We start from the raw sequence: 17,060 nt of genomic DNA on the forward strand, positions 1-17,060 counted from the left end.
TTTCTAGTGCCAGAGTAAAACTGACATGCTCCCAAATTCTGTACGTTGCAGCCCTGAGGAGCCCTTGGCTGGATAGACTGTCGTGGTCTCTGCACGTACGTTTAGTTAATCTCTTAAAGAGAAAGAATGAAAAGCTGAGCAGTCTTTTTCTCTCCCATCAACTCATGAGGTCTGAGTCCCTCTGGAGAAATGTTGGAAAACACCTTGAAAACAGCATTTGAATTTTAGCCTCATGTGTCTGCTGTTGAAGTTGCAGCTCCCCAAATGGCATCAGCCTGCGTCTCACCATCCAGCCCATTAAAGAATCTGATTTGGTCAGCAAGGCTTCGGCTTTGATCTTATCATTTTGTAGTTGGTTTTGGTTTTTCTTTCTTTCTTTTCTTTTTTGAGACAGAATCTCACTTTGTTGCCCAGAGTGCGGTGGGCTCAGCCTAGCTCACAGCATCCTCAAACTCCTGGGTTCGAGCAGTGCTCCTGCCCAGCCTCTTGAGGCTTGCAAAAATGCCAGGCTAATTTTTCTATTTTTAGTAGAGATGGGGTGTTGCTCTTGCTTGGACTATTCTTGAACTCCTGAGCTCAAGAGATCCTCTCACTGCGGCCTCCCACAATGCTAGGATTACAGATATGAGCTACGTTGCCCAGCCCCTCAAAATCACTTTGACTAATAAGGGATAGAGACAAGCCAACTGATGAGTTATAGTTGCATGTGACAACTTCTGCTAGAGGCATGTACTTAATGTGGGTGTGGGGGGATCTAGGAAAATTTCCCTTAAGTAATTAGTACGTCTCTGAATTTTTTTAAAGCATTTTTTTTTTGTTATTATTAAATCGTAGCTGTGTACATTAATGCAATCATGGGGTACCATGAGCTGGTTTTGTATACACTTTGAAATATTCCCATCACACTGGTTAACATAGCCTTTCTGGCTTTTTCTTAGTTATTGTGTTAAAACATTTACACTCTACATTTAGTAAGTTTCACATGTACCCTTGTAAGATGCACCTTAGGTGTGGTCCCATCAATCACTCTCCCTCACCCAACCTTCCCCTTCCCCTCCCCTCCCTTTCCCCTTTCCCCATATCAAATGAAAGCTATAAATTAGTTTCATAGTGGGGCTGAGTTACATTGGATACTTCTCTGAATTTTAAGAAAGAGCAGGATGGGGCGGCGCCTGTGGCTCAGTCGGTAAGGCGCCGGCCCCATATACCGAGGGTGGCGGGTTCAAGCCCGGCCCCGGCCAAACTGCAACCAAAAAATAGCCGGGCATTGTGGCGGGCGCCTGTAGTCCCAGCTACTCGGGAGGCTGAGGCGAGAGAATCGCTTAAGCCCAGGAGTTGGAGGTTGCTGTGAGCTGTGTGAGGGCACGGCACTCTACTGAGGGCCATAAAGTGAGACTCTGTCTCTACAAAAAAAACTTAAAAAAAAAAAAGAAAGAGCAGGATGTTCAGATAAAGTGAGCAGGGGAGGATGTTGAAGAGAACATTGAAACCAAAGGCATAAAGGACATGAAATATAGGAAGCAGCGTCTGGAGCTTGAGCCTAGGGTGTGAGTAGAGGCATTGGGGTAGCATAAAGGTTCTGGATCATGGGAAAAAAAAAAAAAACAGGTGTGCCATGCTGAGGAATTTAGTTTGAATTCTGTAGGCAATGGGCATCTAGTGAGTTTAAGCAGCATTTGATACAGAAAACTCAGATCCATGAAGTATCCTATCCTTTTGGATAGGATAAGATTCTATGTTAATGTAAAGGAATTCCTGGCCAGAGAGAGAGAGATGAAGATGTAGGAAAGGGAAAGTATAACATGGGAGGCAGTATCCATATCTTTGCTTGCATTTCCTAGAAAACTCCACCTAGATATTATTATTATTATTCCTTTTTGGTATTTGTCTTCATGGCGCTTTTCTTTATTTGTGTGTATGCCCTTTCTGGTCATTGTTAAATATTTAATTGGAAGTAAATTAATAAACTAATGTCAAATATTTCTAAATTATGTTTTAAGAATAATCTAGATCTTTTAAAACTTCAATAATGTGGGCATTAAACAATCTGTAATTGCCCAACTGGTTTATGTCAGCATTTTGGAAAGAATATCAGTCTTTAAAGCAGTGTTAGAGATGTAAACCCTCTGGGGAGTGAAGAATGCCTGGTGCATGCTAATTTTGTACTTACCCAGGTGGAAGATGGGAGGAGTAGCCAAAGCTATAGATAGAACAAAGGCATGTCAATTGCAACCTGGCCCAGTTGGGGCTTAGCTCTCCTCACCAACCCCAGAAGGGGACATTAGTGTTTTATTTATTTATTTTTAACCTGTATCATGTTAAGATCTTACTTTGACAAAAATTGCATTTTGATTTATAGTCTGTGCTTTTGGCATGTGATTTCATGGCATTAGCCAACTCTAAACACACACTGAATTCATTATGTACCTTATGTATGTAAGTAGTAATACTTCCTTTTAATGAACATACGGTCACATCAAAGTGCTGTGAGGTTGTTTTACAAAAGCATCTTTGTGCAATGCTCCTCAGAAGTTTTGAGACGTGTGTTAAGTCAAAGACTAATATGCTGTATTTTAAGTTGTATTTTAATGGAGTAATATATTATAATTTTGCCCTCTCCTTAAGGTGAATAGGCTGTTAAAGTCTGTTAAGAGTCTTTGATTCTTAGGCTTAGGTTTTTAATTAGAATTTAACATTCTTGATATGTAAACTTTTTATTTGTGACCAGATGAATTAAAAACTTATAAAATAAAATTTACTTTGAATTTGTATCCCTAACTATGATATTGGTTAAATGTAAATGGTAGTATGAAAATCATTTTGTATAGGTGATAAGAAATCACACTTATATAGCTTTATGTGGCTGCACTAGACCTTGACTATGTCTGCCAAAAGGTTTCTTGTCCTTAAAATACTAACACCCTTCAATAATGTTTGAAGGCAGGGCTCTCCCGAGGCAAGATGGTAGAGGTATAGAAGTGAACCACAGCAAGTAGGGATCAAGGTCTAGTCTGTCTGAGGAGGCTTCCAAGGGAGTGACTAGCAGTCTATACCACCTTTCTCCACTGACTTGGCAATCTTGAGATCCATCTTACTCCTCATCAGTATGTGGGGATCTGAGTATGAGTCTGAACCAAGGAGTAGTTTTCTTAGTGAATTCATCCATAGAGTAAAATGCATGGTGGTATCTGGAGGGTTCTTTGGGAAAATGGTTGTATGGAGAGCAAAAGGAAACCCTGGAAGTAGAGAGATAGAAGTCTGACTTGGAGGGAAAGGCTAGACAGAATATGAGAGCTTTAGCCAAGCAAGCTGTGATGAGAGCAGAGTTCTAGTTCAAGTAGGAACACAGAGTGCAGATATTGGGGCAGGGCTCTTATGTTTGGTGTACTTGGTGGGAGGGACTGCAGCCTTGTGAGCACCAGGATTCCCTTGTCTGAGAGTTCCTTGAAGGCAGATAAGAGTTTATGGGCAGGTAATAGTTTCTGGAGGGATGGGATTCCTTATACACTGTTGATCGTAGTCAGGATTGACTCAGGGACTGTGTGTATCTGAGGCTGTAAGTCGAAGGCTGTCATTAATTACAACAGGGCAAGGGCACCTTGACTTTCTCAAAAATTAATAGGATCTTTCTTTGACAATAATCACTGACCAATATTTCCAAGAAGACTTTGAGAAGTGCTGGAAATGTAGGCAAGAAACTCTACTCACTGAAGCATAATATTTGATTTATATTGCTTTTCATTATAAAACAAAAGTGGAAGCATTTATAATAGATATGGTATATCCCAGCCTTATATTTAAAAGTTGAAAGTAAAACTAATGCACGTACTTTTAATTTGGTGTGTTATTGTCTAATATCTAAATGTATTTATTTTTAGATCATAAGAAATGAGTAGAAGCTTGAGGGTGTGGCTAGTTTTTTTTTTCTTTATTTAACGTTTGAGTCTTACTGCATGTAACCATTTTCCCGCATTTTAGAGATGAAAAGAAAATTTTGTGGATCCATTGAAATCTTTTTGGTGAAAGTGCTGTTTTTATGTAATAGTTTATCATAAATGGAGTCTTTTCATTGAAGTATTTTATTTTTAAGCTCTTACATTATTATTTAGTGCCGATTTTAATTAAACTATCTAGAATATTAGAAATGTCCTTCTGCAATGCCGGGGATAATATTATATCTATAATTAGTCCCCAGTCCTACTCCCCACAGAGGGAAAGTTTTGTTTCACATGTTTACATATTGGCAAGTTTGTTGGTTTAAAATATATGGCTGTAGTGTTTGATGTATGTGTTTGCAATTTGGCATAATCTTTTTGCTATTTATTGTATATTGTGTATAAACTTTCTTTTCATGTCTTTTTATCTGGAAGATACAAGATATTCCACTAGCTATTAGAAGGTATTGAAATTAAGCTGCTTTTCACAGTATTTGAACCTCAGTCTTCTGCCTCCGAACTTGGCTTTGGCTGTAAAGGTTCAGAATAGCTGTTTTATCATTTCCCTAAGGTGATTAGGTTTGGTAAATTGATTGACGCCAGCCCAACCCATAGCCTGTTTAATTATAAATTTATTACTTTAGACAACAAATAGTTATAACACCTTCCTACATGCCAGGCAAATAGATGACTCATTTGTGTTAATTAAAAAAAAAAAAATCCAGTAGGGCCAACCTATTTGAATACCCAAATTAAGATCAAGATTTTGATTGTTAATTATAGACTTCCTATAGAATCAATTGAATATTCTTACTTTATCTTGAAACAATGTTTGTTAAAATTGTCTAGTGCGTCTGTATGTTTTGCTTAGTTAAAAGGAGAATGGCATTCACATTTTCTTTTTCTTCTTCTTTTAGAATTTCAGACCCCAAATAAAGTTTACCAATAAACATTAAATCTGCATTGCTGAGAAATATTCTGATGACTGAGGCATGTTTATGATTTGGATGTTAAATGAAAGACTTATCAACAGCAAAACAAGAATGATAGTAAATTGGTAGAAGGAAATAGCTTTATTTTTCTAGTGCTTTGCAGTTTACAAATGCTTGTGCATGTGCTTGGATCTGATCATTTGTATGATTGTAGGGGATTAGAGAAGTTGGTGTTAACCACGCTTTATAGATTAAGAGACAAACTGGTGAGGAAAGGCATGTGCCTGGAGCCTGAGTTGGGGCAGGCTGGGTCCTGAACTCAGGCCTTCTGAGTGTCTAGATCCAGCGCTTTCCATGAGTGGCCAAGAGGCAGCCTGTTTTTCATGTAAATACCTGAGTACACATTCTTTTCAGACAATCAGGTCACTGGGTTCAGGTCAGACTGATTTGATAACAATTTGATAAGGTGTAGAATCTTCCTGTGATTAGAGAGAAATCTGATAAGATACAGGACTCAACCATGAAACAGATAAAGGTTCTCAAAAGGCTGCTTCCAGTTAGAATTCCCCAGCTGGTCCTTAGCACGTGGCTCCATGTATTTATTATGTAGCTCACACTCAGAATCACCCCTGGGGCGGGTTGAGCCATTCCTGCATTTTGTAGAAGTTGTGTGCATGTCCTCACACACAAATGAGAAAAGGAGAACGAAAGGGTGGTTCTGTGTCAGTGAAAGGATTCACTTCTGCCAGTCCTGTTATGAAAGCCATTTTTGTAACCCCCAAGGGCGTCTTTTGCTTTGATACGTAATTAGCTTCTCATGTTTTTGGTTGGCTTATTTGAAATTTTGTGATTGCAATTTATAGAATTGGGAGAGCTGGAAGGGACCTGCAGGATCATCGCATTCTACCCTGTGGTTCAAGCAATCAGGAAACTGAGACACAGTGGATAGGGTCAAGACTTGTCTAAGTTTCTAGTTGCAAGCAAAAAAAAAAAAAAAAAAATCCGGCTGACATAGGGAAAAAAGGAATTTTTGAGAGGCCATGGAGAGCAGGCAGAAATGCTGGGAAGGCTGAAAGACCTAGCTTGAAAAATAAGGAACCAAGAATGATTTACAGCCACCAGAGCCACAGGCAAAGTCCTATCCCAGCCCCTTCTTTGCTGATCGTTGCACCTCGCGTCTTGCTCTGCCACTGCTGCTGACATTTCTACTACTGCTGCCTCTAGAAACAAGGACGGTGCTGCTGCTATTGCCTCTACCGCCAGAACGCTGGTTCTTTGGGTCATTAGCTCCAGATTGAAGTCTATGTTGAGAGCATCTGATTGGCAGAGCCAGGGTAGTGGCCTATGTCCCAGGGGCCCTCTCTCCCCTGCTGTGGGAGGGTCGCCTGCCTTGCTGCAAGCTTTATAAGATGGGGAAGATTTAGATGCTAGGAATCAAAACTGAACCACCAGACAATTATCTGCTATAGAAATATGCCCAGTTAGTGACTGCTTTAAAGGATTAGAATTTGAGTTTCCTGACTTTTCCCAAGACACCAAATTTGTAGCTTGTGTTGATGTCCTTTGTGATAACTGTCAGAGATTGGAGAGTTTAGAGAGTTCTTAAGAGAAAATGAAGTTATCTGGATTAAGAGTTGGTAATTATAATATTTTAAAATATTCTATTATCCCATCAACCCTGGTTTCCTCTAGACTGAAAACCATTGTCCTGTTTTCCCCAATTCTTTGTGATATACAGAAAAAACATACCTTCTTTCTTATTTTTCAGGGGTAAAAAGTAAAGAGAGAAACAAAAAGAGCAACAATATTCATGAGGTGCAGCGATTATAGATTAGTTGTTACACATTTCAGGGAAAATGTGCCAGTCTGATGAACAATAAAACTATTCAGAACTGGAAAATATTTAGGTTTTTTTTTTTTTGAGATAGAGTCTCAGAATGTTGCCCTCAGTAGACAGCTGTGGTGTCACAGCTCACAGCAACCTCAAACTTTTGGACTCAAGCAATTCTCTGACCTCAGCCTCCCACATAGCTGGGACTATAGGCACCTTCCACAATGCCTGGCTGATTTTTGTTGCAGTTGCCATTGTTGTTTTAGCAGGCCCAGGCCGGGGTTCGAACCCGCCAACTCTGGTGTATGTGGCTGGTACCGTAACCACTATGCTACAGGCGCCCGGCCTCGGTTTTTTGTTTTATTGTTGTTGTTTGTAAATGTTTTAGGCAATATGTTATGATTAAATTATAAAGTAGTCTTGGCTTTCCAGTAATTTTTCTTTTACCTTTTGTGATAAAAGTTAGTATTTATTGAGAACTATTAGGTTGTAGCATGCATCACTTCTCTCACTTTTCCTTCACGGTAAACTCTGCGTCAATGGTATTTTCATTCCTTTTGCTTGGCTGAGAAAATAGAACCTTAGATGAAGCAACTAGCATGAGGTTTCATAGTTGGTAGAGGAGGGACTTGAACTTAAGCACATACTCCTATAAATCAATTTTGTAAATATTCCTGTAATTTAAGAAAGAAAAGAAGATACATCACATCTGGAGTACTGCGTTTAGGAAAACTGCTGGAGAAAGAGAAAGGAAGTGAGGTAGGAAATGGAAAGACTTTGGGGAACATGTGACTTCTCCGAGTTGCACTTTGAAACTTGCACTCGTGTTTCTGTTTAGAACAGCTGGGCTAATCCAGTTTTTTTATAATTTCTGCTCCCGATGGTGATACTTAGCTTAGTGCTTGGCATATAGTAGGTGTTCAATAAATATTTTCAAAAGGAGTTAATCTCGAGCATCTTCAGGATAGTTTTCTTGAAGAGCCATACTGTCTAGACTGCTGCTCTTAATAGAGACTTTTACCCTTGAACCACACATTCTAAAAAGGCTTATCAGTGAATTTAGTGCATTTTAAAAACCCATCTGAGATTTTTAGGTTATGTAATTGTATAATCTGAAAGGAATCTCTGTAGGGTATCTTGCTACCTGACTTTCCAACTTCATTTCAATTATTATTATTATTATTATTTATTTTATTTTTGTTTCTTTTGAGGCAGAGTCTTGCTCTGTTCCCCCGTATAGAATGCTATGGCATCATCATAACTCATTGCAACCTCAAATTCCTGGTCTCAAGCCATACTCCTGCTTCAGCCTCCTGAGTAGCTAGGGCTACAGGCATGTGTCACCACACCAGGCTATTTTTCATATTTTTGGTAGAGATGGGGTCTTGCTCTTGCTCAGGTTGGTCTTGAACTCCTGACCTCAAGGGATGCTCCTACCTCAGCCTCCCAGAGTGCTGGGTTACAGGTGTAAGCCACTGGCCCATTCAATTCATTTTTGTCACATTGTTCCTTTTCCCGTTTTTCCTTAAAAATACAAAACAAATAACTATTTTTGGTTCATGCTAGAGAAAGAATTGGTTGTTCTGGAGTAGTAGGACATTGTAAATTAACGTAGCGTCTTCACTGTAAACTTCTGTATTTTTGCACAGAAATAGCTAATAAATACTCAGCATTTTGTTGTTTGCAGTTTCAATGTGGCTTCCTTTTTGTTCAACCATAGCTAGATTCCTAAGTGTCTGAAAAGTGGAAAACTGAATCCTCATTAGATTCATTTAAAACTTTTTTAAGAAATGAAAGTCCTGAGGGTATAAAAACTTTATGTACTTAAATATGTCATGTTAAGAAACTTCACAATGTTTCGTTTACACAGGGCCAAAGACCACAGATCCACCCTGATTGCTAATTATTGAGATTGTAAATAGCTTGTTCAGAGAACTTAGCCTGAGACAAAAGAAACATGAAGGAACAAAAGACCCAGGATAATGAAAAGGATATTGTGAAGAGAAAGGCCTGGCAGAATTATGATGCAGGTCACATCCTGTGCCTGCATTTAATTGTACCTTTGTATTTAATAATAAAAAATGATTGCATGCTCAGTGCTAACAAGTGTCCCTTCTTGAGAACTGTCGTATGGATAGGTGACAGCAAATTACTTCAATTCATACACTTAAAATATTATGCTTTTATTTTGAATTTCACAAGTCTATACTGGAAGACATTTCCTGCAAAAATGTACACCAACCCAGGAAGATTTTTAAGCTTAGTTCCTGAGAAATAGACATAAAACAAAGGTGACTTTAAAGAATAATTGAAAGAACAAAATCACTTTGCAGGCACTTTTCAACACATTGGGGTTATACTAACTCCGTAGTCATTTTTCCAGGACTTTATGCTTCTTAGAAGCTTTGGCTGTAACCACACATTAGCATTGATTTAGGTGATCTTGATATCAGAACTCAATTGCCTTCTTTATGCATTTTTCTCTACTTCTTGCTCATCTTCCACTTTCCCTAACTGCCCTGTCCATAATAGAGCCCCGGTTCTAGGGATTTTCTCTCCTTGCTCTCTACTTTTCCCCTTCTATTGCCAATATTGCAATCATAATTGTCTTATTTATTTACTATACTTGATTTTATCTGTCTTCCCCATGAGAATGGGGTTGCCTATGGCAGAGACTAAGGAAATCTTATTCTTCCTACTCAATAGCTCCCTAGTGCTCAATACTCTACCTGGTTCAGAATAAGTTACTGTCTTAATTATACTTTAAACCCTCACTGCTTTAACTTTATCTCTGGCCTCTCCCTTTGCTTATGTTTTCACTAAAGATTTTGTGAAAGAAGGCATTCTCTTTCCATTGTCTGCTAGGAAGAGATAGAATACTCCCCTTGGTCCTTCAATACCATGGCTATTATAGAATGGAGGTTAAGGAGTTGAGGACTATTCTGGAATCTTGCACCCTTGCATACATTCCCTTTATTTCTCCACTCTCTGAACTAGGACTATGTGCTGCAGTCATGTGCATTCATTCATACGTGCCAGGGAGCAAATGCTATGGCCCGTGCTGGGGAAGCAACGTTGAATAAGATGCACGGCATTTGTTTTTAGGAATATATTATTAGAACTGATGTTCACTAGACCTGTAACTATGTCTATTTGGGTGTCCATTATAAATCCAGTCCCTAGCACGATTCTCAGCTATTAAAAAGCACTCATTAAATGAGTCGGTGTTGAATGCACGTGTTTAGAACATAGTTTTTGGTGTAATAGATGTATGTACAAAGTGACCTGGAAACTTTGAAGAGAGAAAGCCATGGTATTCAAAAGCAGTCAGGAAAGGTTTCATGAAGAAATGATTGATAGTTGAAAAGTTCACCAGATTGAACTCAGATGTGCCATGGAGTAGGGACGACATGAGCAAAAAGCCAGAGATGTAAAAGAACCTTATTTCAGGTTGAATACTATGGTCAGTTTGGAGATTTAACAAGCGTGTGACGGGGTGGTGGGCATTGAGACTGTCGCAGTCATAATTAATTCTCTTATTCAGGTATCTTTTGGAGCTAACTAATCATCTTTTATTTATAGATTTATTATTATTATTTTTTGTTTTTTTGCATTTTTTGGCCAGGGCTGTGTTTGGACCCGCCACCTCTGGCATATGGGGCCGGTGCCCTACCCCTTTGAGCCACAGGCACCGCACTAGAATTCTTTTTAAGAGATGGGGTCTAACTGTGCTGCCGAGGCTTACCTCAATGGTAGCAAGTTCTTGGCCTCAAGTGATCCTCTTGCCTCCTGAGTAGCTGGGACTTTAGATGCAAGCCACCATGCCTGGCTCATTTATAGCATTTCTGTAAGAAAATGAACAGAGTTCTAAACAACCTTCTTAGAATACAATTTTGGAGATGGAACCTATTTGGAAGTTGAGACTAACTTTAGTAAAAAATTGTCTATATTGCCTGTTATGAGTTATCTATTGCTGTAATTTCTCATAACAAAACAGCCACAAACCTCAGTAGCATAAAAGTAATTAGGGTTTTTTGTGCATGTATTGGAGTGGTCCTGTAGGTGGCTCTTCTGTTCTTATTTGGGGTCAGCTGGGCAATTCTCTGGTCCCTGCTGAACTTGCCCTCCTGTGTGGAGGTGTTAACTGGCTGTCCAGTGATGTAGGATAGCCTTGGCTGGGATGACTGGGGTGACCTTCCACTTGCCTCTCATCTCCTCCTAGTAACAGCAAGCTAGTATGGGCACATCCTTTTCCTGGCATTGGCAGAGGGCAAGAGCCAAAGCAGAAACACATGCTCTTTTGAGTCTCTGTTTTTATCATATATACTAACATTCGGTTGACCAAAACAATTTCATGTGGCTGAGTCTAGAATCATAGTGGGAAAAGACGCTGTGAATACTCCTGTCAAAGGCATGCTATAGGGAGGGCTGAAGGATAGGGGCAATTTTTGCATAGTTCACAAAAGCTAAACAAATCGAAATCTAATTATAACTTTAGAACTAGTGGAAATGATGTATTTTCTGATTTTCTTCATGAGGCCCCTGTCATTTGTACTTTATTCATGCCCAGTCTCTTTTCGACATGCTGGAACAGAGTCAGGGAAACCAGTCTTGGGAAAAGGTTGAAGTGCAATCTCGAAAGGGAGAGGTAACTGTTAGGGATTAGCCTTACATACGCTGTATCATTTCAGAGTACTCAGACCCTCTCCTTTTTTAGGACAACAAAACCCAGAAGAATATAGTGCATTGCTCACATTCCCCTCAGTCAGGTTGGTGGCACACCCGAAGTTGCAATTCAATCGATACAAACCCGGAGCCATTTTCCACCATATATTATAGGATACATTCTCCCTATACTAGCCTGTGTAGTCCTGGACCCCTGCCGCTCCTCACAAAAATACTTGTATACATCATTTACATTTGGAAATTGCATTGCTGTCAACATTCCCCAGGGGAAGTATTTCCCTGTTAGGTTTTCAGTTTTCCCTGTTAGGTTTACTCATTGTACATACTTACAGCAGAACTGAATACTCTTCTTATCCACACAAGCGCACATGTGGTTGTACACACCTGCTTTGCTCTGCCTCGGCATGCACTCTTTCCATCAGAAAGGGAACTTAATGGTTGTATTAAGTCAGCTTGAGTTTAGTATGTTGCCCTTTGGATTACTGTTGCCACCCCATGAAGGGGAAGCAGCCAGAGAGATGATTGTGACCCTGTCAGTCTGAGACAATGAAGCAGATGGTGTGGATTTTGTTAGAAATGAGATCAAAGCTTTGGGGAGGTATTCTTTCCTTTCAAGCATCCTTTTCTTACTTGCTGGACATAGACTGATTGCGTGCAACTCAGGCCAGGGAACAGGGAGATGGAAGGAAATATTCTCAGTATTTCAGCAGCGGCAGTTTCTGTTGATGAGGTTATAGACAAGTGTTATTTTAATCAAGAACTATTTTTTCGAACAATTAGACTTTCTATACTGGTAGGTGTCAGAATAGGTCTGTGCATGTATATAGGTCTGTGTTATAAAGGAACAGTTACAAGTATGATGTCTTAAAGAGAAGATTATATGTAGATTTTTAGAGCATCACAGAAATTTAGACCTGAAGGAACAGGAAAATGCCAGGTAATTTGTTACCTTTTTTTTTTTTTTTCATATTTGCTCATTCTTCATATCCTTTACACATTCAATGATTATTTCTCTTCCTTCATCTCTTTTGCATGTTAACTTAGTTGCCGAACTTTGACTCTGGGAGGAAAGCAATATTGCTATATCTCCAAAATATTTATATCTGAGGACTTTAATTCAGATGGTTATATTCTAAAATATGTGTGGTCATGCATTTTTCACTTAAAATATCTCTCGCTATCCTGTGTACAAGGCTACTGAAGATTAAGATAAAATTTTCTCTACCACCACCAACCTTTATTCTTTTTGATGGGTAGATTTTACATTTGTTTTTCTAAATGAGGGAAAACAGTTATAGTTCCACCTCTTCTGTGCTTCTCTTCACTGAATTGTAAGCTCAGTATGTGCACATATGTAAGATTTCAAGTGCAGACGAGAACAGAGGAAGAGACAGATTTTCACAGTCTCCGTCTGGGTCCTTGTGTAAGTGCCAATGTAAAGCTATTCACTGATCAGTGGGAAACAGTATAATGTTGCCTGGCTCAAAGGAAGCAGATTTGAAAATCTAAACTTAATAAGCAGATCAATTGGGTGGGGGGTTTGAGATTATTGTATCATATTCAATGACATGCAGTGTTGTCAGAAACTTTTTTCTACAAAATTAAAATTGCAGGAGGCATAAAGATACCTTTAAAAATGTCAGGAAAGAGGGCTAGGAAAATTTAGTTAAGAGTAATGAAAACATATCACTTACACATATATCCCAGGAAGAACACATTGTGAGCATCTGGGTATCTCAGGGTGAAGGGTAAATTTAGTGTGGGTGTAGGAGGAGGGGGAAGAGGTTTACGCTGCATACAAGGAGGTAAACAGAGGAAGGATTGCTGGGTATAGGTGTGAACCTCAGAGCTTGGGGGAAGTTGTATCACTTCTCCACAATGTTAGAGGCTAAAGATAGCTGTGCTTGTGTTTCCCTGCAAAGTAAGGGGCAACTTGTAGGATAAGTCTTAAGGGAATGATTCATAACTATTTCTGCTTCCTTCTCACTTATTAAGCATAAATATAAGACCTACTTTGGGGTGAAATTCAGATTTTGCACATTTCTGCTCCCCTCAGATTTCTTGCTACCAATTTACTGATGTCTAAAATTTCTGTAACGAGAGAAAGCATTCCGTTTTATAGTTAAAGATAAGGCTTTCAATACCTATTTACTTAATACATTCAATGGAATTTGGCTAAAATTAACATTTATTGGATACCTATTTTGTGCCTGGTTGTAACAAGAAAAAAAAAGTGAACAAGTGAGGCTCTGGTTTTCCCTAAGACATGGGACCACACGATAGTTACAGTGAGATCTAAGTTCCACGTCTCTTTCTTCTGGTGCTTATCACAGGGCCTGACTCAACAAAAGTTTTTGTTTTTGTAAATAGATGGATCCGTGATGACTATAATATCATAAAGACTGTAAAGTAGATATGAAAAAGATATAATGTTGACCAGGGAAAGAAGTAAACAATTTTGCATTGAAAAGATTCAGGGAAGGGGAAACTTTGGGAGAAATGTGTGAATGAGATCATGAGAAATGAATAGAGGTTTTCCAGAACTTCCAGAACAGTATCCAGCCATAAAAATAAGTGTGGGCAAAGGCAAGAATGTAGGAAATGACATGGATGTTCAGAGAGCTGCAAATAACTTCCCAAACCTAGAGTCCTAATGGGAGTATTAGGAATTGTGGTAGCAAGGATCATCCTGTGAATCCCTTATAAGTAAGTGACTCCCTGATTTGAGTCAAGGCAGGGAGGTGCTGCTGCATACCTGAAGGCAGATGTGGAAAAACAAAGACCAGTGGAACTTGTTTCCAACTCACATTTTTAACTGATGTGGGTTTTGCTTATTTCAATAGTACAGGAATTTAGAAGCTAATTTTGGAGACATTTCTTGCTATGGAATCAACAGAGCTTGGTAAACTGTTCCAATGAGATTTTGTATTTTATTTTATTATTATTATTTTTTAAATGTTTATTTATTTTTGTTGTTGTTGTTGTTGTTGTTGCAGTTTGGCCGGGGCTGGGTTTGAACCCGCAGCCCTTGGCATATGGGGCTGGTGCCCTACTCACTGAGCCACAGGCGCCACCCCTGAGATTTTGTATTTTAGAATCAGATGATTGTATAATAGATATATCACTTTCTAAAGAAATGTATAATTTAATAAATGGAATTTATGCTGGTTCTGTGAACAGTGATTTCATTTAGAATAGTTCAGTTACACAGATTTGGCCTGTCTCTAAATCAAGAGATTTGTGATCAAGGTGTTTCTCAACTCCTTTGGTGGAGACAAACATGACACGGCTTTTTTTTGTACTACCAAATACTCAACTGTGTCGGGCAGGGTGTTTCCTTGACAGACTGTGTAGTATAGATGCTCTGTTACCTCCTTAGTGTAAGGAGAAAATCTATAATGGAATTTTTATTTGGTTTCTTTGGACTGTTTTCAATAACTTTGAGGAGCATATTTTAGTTTTAAATATAGAGTCCTACATTAATAAAAATTCGTTTCTTGAACTTAACTTTAAATATACTTACTGATTATTTTAATCAACTAAAGGGTCCTACTGAGTTGAAACTGATACAATAGAATTGCTACACTTTCAACCCACTTATACCTCAACTAACTACTGCTCTTGTTTTTTTTTTTTTTTCCTTTACTATGTTCATTCTATTAATTTACGGACAAAGTAGCTACTTATTTTGCACCTTGAGGTTTAATGTATGTTCTGCCCTCGAGAGAGCATTTAATTTGGGGGAAAGGTTCTTAGCCGATTATATTAGTTCAGCGGTTTTAGAATCACATGTTTGTGGGGAGGGGTGGCAGAACCTTCAGTCATTGATTCTCTCTTTATAACTTTGCCCTTTTAGCTGGAACAGATTACTTGTGCAGTGCTGCTAGCCCTGCACAGACTGAATCACAAGGAAGAAACTTTACATAAACCATTTATACTAAATGTTTGGTATGCTGGCAACATAAATCAACAACAATATCCATTACAAATTCATCCCTTTATCAGTATTATCTTGATAGAACTGATCCCAACGTGTGGGAATTTGAACCCTGCTTCAATACATCTAGCCCCGGATAATTAATTATTCAGGGCACAGAGAACCTGGCCCCTGCAATGTGGAGTAATTCTTCCTGGTCAGGGTTAACTCCACTGGCAATAATAAATAGAAAAAGTCTCTAGTGATGCCAGTATTTTAAAGTGATTAATCATCTTTCCCCCCTACTCCTCCCCCTTAGTTTTCTTTAACTAGGATTTTTTCAGCAATAAATCTTTAACAATACAGGTAGGAATTGTTCTGTAATTAAATTTCGCCCTGCTTAATTTCTTACCTTTTATGTGTGATTAAAAAAAAAGTTACATTTTACAGAGTCCTGATCAAAATTCAAACCAAGAAAAATCCTTTTACAAAATAGTGAGAGATGCTGTATAGAAGATTAAGCTCTTGATTTTGAATATTAGATAGAGCACATATTCATAAAAATTGTTCATCAACACCAGTTGGGGTGTCAAATATTCTGAAGTTTTGAATTGCTTCACTTTCATGCTTACGATTTGTCTGTATTGGGAGAAGTCTGACATATGCATATGTTCCAACCCCGAGAGAATAATTACTTATTTTTTAACTTTCAGATAGTTGATGTCTGGAGGAATGGGATTATTTTTCACCATTTTTGTGGTGCACAAAGTACTCTTGCTGAAGTGGCAGGTAGATGCCTGGCTGAGGATGGCCGTGTATTTTTAAATTGTGCCCTGTCAAGCTGCCCAGCCATCATGTATATTCTGGGTGACAGGGACAGATGTGACATATCTGTTGTGACACACTTCTGTACCACCAGTCCGTGGCTCGAGGTGACTCCTGTCCCTCCCCTGGTGCTTTCTCCTGCTGCAGGACAACACAACGATGCACGGATGAACCTTGCCATTGCTCTGACTGCTGCCAGGTATGGGGCTGCCACAGCCAATTACATGGAGGTAGTGAGCTTGCTCAAGAAGACAGACCCCCAAACAGGGAAAGAACGCGTGAGCGGCGTGCGCTGCAAGGATGTCCTCACAGGTACGCCAAGGCTCTGGGAGGGAGGTAGTGGTTAGCATCTTGCCTGGCTTATATAATGACTGAATTATAATTTTTCTGTCACTTTTCTTTCATTTAAGCCACATTTCAGAGTCATATTAATTATATTCCTTATTGTCAACAATGACTGGTTTAACATGAAAATTTCCCTTGTGGGACTCGGCAATTTTTCCCCTTTGTATTATAATTATAATAATGATAATGGTAATAATAAATGCCCACAGAATTCCCACAGCTATGAATGCATTCCGTTTTCTTTACAAAAACATGTTATTAATAAAATTAAATAAATGTTCCAAGTCTCAGAGTATCATTTAGGTGACACAGGCAAGTGCATTTACACATCATTAAAGTCAATCACCTTTAACTTAGGTTCCATTTTCATTCTTGCCCTGGTTCTAGGGCCAGGTAGGCAGCTTCAAAATTACATCATTTCTTGAACAAAAGCAGTGTGAAAGGTTCTCACAGGGACGCTGTTCACACATTGAAGTTTTAAGAAGGGAGATTATTTACTCATGTCAGTTTCTGCATGTTTAGTGCTGTGAGGTACCTTATAAAATAGACTGAGAACCACAGCGAACCAGTGAGATACTTTCCCGTCTTCA

The 17,060-nt window shown here is 38.9% G+C and overlaps 1 protein-coding gene across 2 annotated transcripts in view; it reads left to right on the forward strand.

The window, feature by feature from the left end:
• The window catches only part of GPD2 (glycerol-3-phosphate dehydrogenase 2), a 147,436-nt gene that overhangs the window by 95,910 nt on the left and 34,466 nt on the right, over nucleotides 1–17,060 (forward strand). For both annotated transcript variants that reach the window (XM_053596966.1, XM_053596965.1), the window contains exon 7: nucleotides 16,273–16,437. In XM_053596966.1, the coding sequence (XP_053452941.1) occupies nucleotides 16,273–16,437 (165 nt within the window). The remainder of the gene's footprint in view (nucleotides 1–16,272; nucleotides 16,438–17,060) is intronic.

This window comes from Nycticebus coucang, chromosome 7 (genome assembly GCF_027406575.1).
Source record: "Nycticebus coucang isolate mNycCou1 chromosome 7, mNycCou1.pri, whole genome shotgun sequence".
In the NCBI taxonomy this organism is placed as follows: Eukaryota; Metazoa; Chordata; class Mammalia; order Primates; family Lorisidae; genus Nycticebus; species Nycticebus coucang.